The sequence below is a fragment of the Bombyx mandarina genome, chromosome 15, assembly GCF_030267445.1.
Source record: "Bombyx mandarina strain Sakado chromosome 15, ASM3026744v2".
Classification (NCBI taxonomy): Eukaryota; Metazoa; Arthropoda; class Insecta; order Lepidoptera; family Bombycidae; genus Bombyx; species Bombyx mandarina.
Window position 1 is genome coordinate 6044413 of NC_143221.1, and position 7747 is coordinate 6052159.

The 7747-nt window shown below is 35.6% G+C and overlaps 1 protein-coding gene across 1 annotated transcript; it reads right to left on the reverse strand.

Annotated features, from left to right (window-relative positions):
• Positions 1-1578: 1578 nt before the first annotated feature.
• UbcE2M (NEDD8-conjugating enzyme UbcE2M) lies at positions 1579-6008 on the reverse strand. Its single transcript, XM_028180070.2, has 4 exons — positions 5776-6008; positions 5438-5571; positions 3213-3380; positions 1579-1785 (listed from the first exon to the last, which is right to left on the reverse strand). Exons 1-4 carry the CDS (start codon positions 5882-5884, stop codon positions 1645-1647), a joined length of 552 nt encoding a protein of 183 aa, XP_028035871.1. The 5' UTR covers positions 5885-6008; the 3' UTR covers positions 1579-1644.
• Between the last annotated feature and the right edge of the window lie 1739 nt (positions 6009-7747).

A 7747-nucleotide genomic window follows, 5' to 3' on the forward strand; every position in this document is an offset into this window, starting at 1 on the left:
TGTATTTATTGCTTTTCGAAGTATTCTCCGCGAAATTTGACACATTTTTCCATACGATGGAAACAATCATTGAAGCAACCATTCCATTCGGAAGTTGGGGTCTCCAAAATGGCCGTTTTGTAGGCGTCCACAGCTTCTTCAGGTGATGAAAATCTCTGTCCACGCAATTTATTCTTTATTTTAGGGAAAGTATAGAAATCATTAGGGCTTAGGTCGGGGCTGTACGGCGGATTGTCTAATAATTCTATGTTTTCTTGCTCTAAAAACTCTTTTGTTCTGTGCGCGGTGTGAGAACTCGCATTGTTGTGATGGAGGATGATGCGGCGGTTGCAGTTCTTTTTACGGAGTTCAGAAACGACCTGTGGCAAACAAATGCTAGCATACCATTCTGCATTAACCGTTTTTTGTCCCTCAAGAGGAATAGTCGTAACATGGCCGGTTTTGGAGACAAACGTGGCCACCTTTTTTTTTGCAACACTCCGTGAACGAACAATTTTTGTTGGCTTTAACTCATTTTCGAACACCCAAACTCGTGACTGGTTTTTTGTTTCGGGTTCGTACGCGTATATCTAGGATTCGTCACCTGATACAATGTTGTATACAGCATTTGAGGATCCTGCGTGGAATCTTTCGAGAGTTCTGACGCACCAAGTAACGTGAGCCGCTTTTTGCTCTTCACAGAGCGAATGCGGTATCCATCGGGAAAACAACTTTTTTACACCTAATTGTTCATGCAAGATTATTTGTATTTGACTCATGCCAATGTCTAAAGTTGCCTGAATTTCGCGGTATGTCACATGTCGATCTTCCTCAATCAGCTTACGCACAGCATCAACGTTTTCTTGGGTGACTGCAGTTTTTGGACGACCTTGACGGGGATCATCACTGAGCTTGACACGTCCACGTTGAAACTCAGCAAACCAGCGATAAATTGTGGTTTTGGATGGGGCTTCATCACCAAATGCAGAAATCATCCGGTCAACACACTGTTTTTGTGTTAAACTACTTCGAAAGTCATAATAAATCATCGCTCTTGAATTTTCTCGAGTCAATTCCATTTTCTCAACGACTAAACAAGTTTGACAAAACCTCGTGACAAGACCGAGAATCTTTTTTTAAATAAATAAATGGTATTCGATTTTTAAAACCAAGGAGTTTTCAATTAAGAAGATTTTAGTATGACAGGAACAGTGGAAATATTCCATTCCCGATACTTTTAGTGGAGCCCTCGTAGTTACCCATCCGATAAGGATTAGGCAACATCAAAAATATACTTAGGTATTCAAATGAAAGAATTGTTGAATGCAGTTCTTTATTTACAATGACCTAAGCGCCACTAGCGACATTTTTTAAGTTTAACTATGAAGACATAACTGTGTTTGAATTTGATATCAACTCGAAAAATATAGGATCGATCGATACGACTCATATATTTTGTTATGAAATTAATATATGAAAAATTCAAGTGAATTAAACGCTTTTTCAATATAATTGTACTTTAGATATCTTGTTGGGCATGGCATTAGAGATGCCTTTTTAAAAAAACAATATTAAATAAATAAAAACGAAACAATAGAAAACATTAAAATGAGATTTTATTATTATTTATATGGTTGTTAGCATTTTTTACACGTGTGCAGGTTTTCATTTGAGGCATCGTTCGAAATAAGATGTGCCGACGTAGCCGCCTCGCATAGCTCTCTGAACGTGTTGTTCGAAAAGTCGCCTGTTGCTTTGGAGCTCGTCCGCTGCTTCCTTGTTGAGGGGATCTTCAGGGTTTGGTTCCTAAAAAAAAAAAAAAAAACAATTCCAATACATGTTTTTTACTGGTGGTAGGACCTCTTGTGAGTCTGCGCGGGGGTGGGTACCACCGCCCTGCCTATTTCGGCCGTGAAGCAGTAATGCGTTTCGGTTTGAAGGGTGGGGCAGCCGTTGTAACTATTACTTGAGACCTTAGAACGTATATCTCGAGGTGGGTGGCGCATTTACCTAAAGTACGTTCTCCTTATTTATCGCAAACATTAAAGGTGGTGATACCTGCTGGTCATAGGTTACACTTATTGTATCATTATCTAAAATCCCTGCCGTTGTTTGTTCGTGCTCATTACGTGCAATGCAAAAAACATCATAACATATTTTTGGAAATTAATTTTCTAAGTGAAACGTGATAATAATATAAGCATTATACCACACAGCCCATCTGGTGTTAAGTAGTTACTGGAGCTCATAGACATCCACAACGTAAATAACCCACCTCGAGATATACGTTCTAAGGTCTCAAGTAATAGTTACAACGGCTGCCCCACCCTTCAAACCGAAACGCATTACTGCTTCACGGCAGAAATAGGCAGGGCGGTGGTACCTAGCCGCGCGGACTCACAAGAGGTCCTACCACCAGTCAATTTATTTGTTTGGAGTCGGAACCTTTGCCTATGTTTGCCGCTAGGGGCACTGTTCCAGCTGCATACAAATTTCACGTAACTTTTACGCAATCGAGAACGTTAAAAAACTCGCACTAAGCACACAGAAAGTATGGATAAACTTTGCTGACAGTTCGTGCGAAGATAAAATAAAAATGATGAAATTTTCTCAATCCCTCAAAGAACTCTGTCCACAGAGAGTTATAGGATACAATTATACAAGAGAATACAAGTACATGTAAACTGGATAAAAATAAAATACAATACCGTGAATGAAAGAGAGAGTATGCGTTATTGTACACCAAAATAGATAAAAATGCAATACGTGTGATGACGGACGAATAGCGACTTTCTCATCTAATCTCATTATATTTATCTTTACGAGTACTGCTAATATACGAATATTTTTATAGTTATGATTTTTATCGGCAGCCCTAAGTTTGATAAAAGAGCATTTTGTACAGTAAATTTCTTCAGATTCCGAAACATTCTTGAGATTAATACATTTTTCTAAATTTAATATTACTTCAAACATAAACTTTTTCATCAAACCATACCCAGCAGCTATTTCGTCGGTTTTCGCGAGTCCTAGACATAATTAAAAATACTTTAAAGACTCGTCGGTGAATACGAAAATTTAAGTATTTGAAAGGTTGAAATAAATAAAAAAACAAAAATAATCATAATTACACCAAAACTTGTCAATTTCTGGTAAAGATAAACCAAAAAAAGAAAACTGTTTGATGAGAAGTTCTTAATTGCTTTGTCTTTATATCAATTTAGTGGGCTTACCAAGAATAAATACTGGAGACCGTACACTATGGAGTTTACTGTGAGAACAGGTTTCCAATCTTCCCTGAGTATATTCAGGCACACGTTGCCTTCGAGGTCTATGTTAGGATGATAAACTGCTGTTTCACATTTGACTTTGGGCGGCTCGTGAGGATAATTTGGTCCTACCTGAAAATTCGTTAAAAATATTTGTTAGAAAGAAACAAGTTACTTACTATCTACTAAAGTGCTTTAGCATTTCTAGAATACTTCAGTTTACTCAGGTATTATCTACGTAATATTTATCGGAAATAACATAGCGTAAATGCTGCTAGTCACTTGAGACGAGCCGATGACTTAACTCTCCTCTCACGGTCGTCCAACCCTTCGAACCGAAAAGCATGACAGCTTCACGGCATAAATGGAAAAGATAGTGGTACCTACCCATGTGTAACATAACATAAGTTTGTAATCTATAAAGATTAGGCTTAAAGAAGGAGAATATGGAGGGAGGGATCACCTTGAAGTCCTCGACAAACCTCAAGGTTCGCCCGGGGTCCGTTTTTAGTTTATTATATCATAGCCCGTGGGCTGAGATTGTATTAATAACTATACTCAAACTGTCTCCTATTTAGAATAGCACTGACCGATCACTGAGTTTGATCAAGTGCAAGATGTTAAAAAAAATCGAAAATTAGGAGTATGTAATTGCAAAATTACAATCAAGACCCCAAATATCTCGCTTCTGAACTCAATAATCGAAATGTTTTTATTATTAAGTCTGCAATCTTTTCCAGACACAACAAAGAAGTTCAGCCAACTTCAAAGTCAAAGCTTTTTTCAGCAGCTTCTCAGCAAAAAGACTGTGGACTTTGTTTAATATAAAATATTTATTACTATAAACATACATATTCAATTGAGGAACAGTTAATTTAACCAATAGTAAAAGAAGTATTAGCTACTGAGCTCCATCTGGTTAGTATTATTTGAAAACATCCTTTGAGAAATTGTTCCGGGTAAAGATGAATTGAAGAGATCTCTAAAGACTGAAGAATCATTAACTAAGTTCTGCCTCATTGGTCAGGTTGCTAGCGACTACTATCCCCTAGAGTCGATAAAAGATATTTGGTTTTCAGGATCTGGGTGTTATTGTCTTCAAGATGTTGAAGAAGATGACAGGCGAAATAACACAGGAGAAAGTTTTTGCTATAGACTGATCAATGTCATAAAAGAATTGTACAAACATGTGAAATCTTTTAAAATTTTTTGTTATGTTGTATTGTTATTATGTTTTATTACTACACTTTATCAATTAATGAAACTTTGTCCTCTTTTGTCTGCACACTTCTAAGATGATTTGTGACGTTCACATTGTAGGGTGTGGGGCTCAGTTAAATACTTAATATGGGCAACTGGTTAATCATATGATTCTATAAAAAAAAAAAAGCTGTGGCAGTTATCATCATCAGCAATGATCATCAGTATTACTACAAAATTTTCTGTTTTTTTAGATGCTCTTAAAGATTCACACCTCATCTACCTACATTAATAGGAACAAGGTAGAATGTGGTGTACCAACAATAGTGCATGAGTGTGTGAGAGAGAGAGAAAGAGAGAGAGATCAATAACCACAAAAAAATTCATAGTCTATCGCAGTCTACCCCATGTATCCATCAGGCTTCACTCTAATGTTAAATTTCTGGATGGTAATCACAGACACAGGCAGATTCCGATGGGATCATCACTATAAGCATCCCTACTGACCAGTCAACAGCAGTGAGGCCATCCAGCCATCCAACACAGACCCATCATGTGGACGAGGACTTCGACATCAGATGTTCAATGCTTAAAACCAGAATATAATAAAAGTATTATAGAAGAGATATAGACATGATCAGTGTTTACCCAGTTGTACACTACCTTTGACCACCTAATACCAAGTCAGAATCAATAGATTTAATTTTTAATCAGGACAGTAAATTTTTTAAATACAATCATGCAATGATGTTTTTTGACAAAAACCAGTCAACTCTTCCAAACTATCTGATTTTAGTTTGTAAAAAAATACAGATTTAGAATCAGTTCTTATAGTTCCAAGTTTTGCACACAATTTTTTTCCTGTACCCAACAATATTGCCATATGAAGTGATTCAGCTCTGAGATAATGAATGTGATCTACTGGTGAACACATCGAAAGTTATCTTAAGGTTAATTATGATGTTGATGAATAATGAACAAAAGCTCACCTTAAAGCTAAATACAAATTTTCCTCCTCTATAAAATCCTTCATCTGGGCATATAATCAATTTAAAATTCAATAGGTCATCCGGATCAGGGAATTCTGTGTTGCATGTTTTCGGTAGATTCAATTCATTCAAATCTGTGGATACATTAATATTGGTCATGAAATGAAGCTATTTTAGATACATATAGGAAAGGAGAGTAATCTTATAAAATAACAAGTTAATTTTAATGATATCTTATTTGTTGCCAATATATTTCTGCCATAAAATACAGGAAATTCATTGGTAATGCTTAATTAAACATGAAAAATCTAGTAAACACTGAAAATATCGCCTAGAACCTTTTGTAATTCGTAATTGGGCTGCTGATGCTTTTTTTTGTGATCCTCCTCCTCTGGTAGAACCCTCTTCATCTTTTTTCTGTTGTTTTAATGAAAAAAGTTTAATCATTTTCCTAACTAATCAATTAAATAGATTATTAATTTATTAAATTCCAAGATCTATTTTGACAGCTTGACTTTTTTGAGTTTTTGTATCACAGATCAGTGTTCGGTGAAATTTTGTTAAATGAAGAGCCAAACCTAGACTTATGATTGGCTAAATTATATACTTTCTCTTTGACTTTTTGGTTTAGCCAATTAGGTATAAGTCAAGATTCAACAAACACATTCTTCTTGACAATTTCTACCGTTCAATTATTTCAATTTTTAGTTCAATTCTCTGGCGGACCCACACATTATTAATCTGTGGACGAACGTACAAACATCCACAGATCAGTAACAAAATAGTAGGTACTAGCCGTTTGTCGTTCACGAATGAATCCTTCAAATGAAGTACTCATGGAGTTAATAAGTACCTACAACGAAGTACTTCAGTTAGATTCTATCCTTCATTCTTTACTTCAGTTACAATTCAATCATATCTTTAGTTCACTTAGTTCAGTTGTTTAGTCCACCGGCTGCGAACTAAGATCGGCACTGCTCGAGCAGTGTTGATTGATAATTTGCTGTCACGCTCTGTTGTACGTGCCTAATGATGTTCTATTTCATGTTTAGGTAATTATTTTTCACCTTTTAGTTTGAGTAGATTTTCTATTTAAAGCATTTTGTTATTAGTTTTTTTAAAGTAATAAAATAATATATAATATCATCACTTTTAATATATAATAAAATATGTTACGAACTATCGTAAAACAAAAAAAAAACGGAAATTATCTAGATTGTCAGCCCTAAGCTAAGCCTGATCAAGTATGAAGGGAAATCTGTAGTTATTTTATTTTTTATGTACCTATTCTGAGTGTAAATGTTCAATGAACTGTTATTTTACTAATTAACTAGCTAACACCCACGGTTTCACCCGCGTTTATAGATACTGCCCAACTCCATAACCAAAGCGTGATGATATATAACCTGTGTCCTATTCCATTCTATAATCTATCTCTGTGCTAAATGTCAACAACAATTCCGTTCAATCGTTTTTACGTAAAAAAGTAACAAACAAAAAAACTCACGTTTACATTTATAATATTAGTTAGGATGTTCTATTCCAGACTATAATCTATTTCTGTGCCAAATTTCATACAATTTGGTTCAACAATAGTTTTTACGTGAAAGAGTAACAAACAAACAAACAAAATCTCTTTCACATTTATAATATTAGATATGATTATATATCTCTATATCTGTCAATGATTATTGAAGGAAAAGCGAACGAAACTCCAAAACATTTCTGTGGAGCTACTGAAGTACTGAACTAAACTGAACTATTGAACTAGAAGGACTTTATATCTCTATATCTGTATATGAACTAGTGAAGGAGAACTAAACGCAACTCCAAAACATTTCTGTGGAGCTACTGAAGTACTGAACTAAATTGAACTATTGAACTAAAAGATAGATATAATTCAGTGTGATGAAAAGACACATTTGTATCTTTTCATTTCAGTGACACATTTTGCCCAAGACTAGTAGGTACTAGTATATTTTATAGCATAGAAAAAACTAGAGTTAATAGCTTATCCGAAAAAAAGTTACTTGTACAGTTTTTTTTTTATTGCTTAGATAGGTGTACGAGCTCACAGCCCACCTGGTGTTTGGTTACTGGAGCCCATAGACATCTACAACGTAAATACGCCACCCACCTTGAGATATGTTCTAAGGTCTCAGTATAGTTATAACGGCTGCCCCACCCTTCAAACCGAAACGCCATTACTGCTTCACGGCAGAAATAGGTAGGGCGGTGGTACCTACCCTTGCGGACTCACAAGAGGTCCTACCACCTGTTGTATGGCTCTGTAAATTTGGCCCCTCTTTT

Excerpts from the sequence above, each read along its gene's own strand:
- UbcE2M (XM_028180070.2), bottom strand. The coding sequence starts at position 5,884 with ATGATTAAACTTTTTTCATTAAAACAACAGAAAAAAGATGAAGAGGGT. Across the intron at positions 5,572-5,775 it reads CCAATTACGAATTACAAAAG|ATTTGAATGAATTGAATCTA; the intron begins GTTCTAGGCGAT and ends ATGTATCCACAG. Across the intron at positions 1,786-3,212 it reads GTCTCCAGTATTTATTCTTG|GAACCAAACCCTGAAGATCC; the intron begins GTAAGCCCACTA and ends TTTTTTTTTTAG.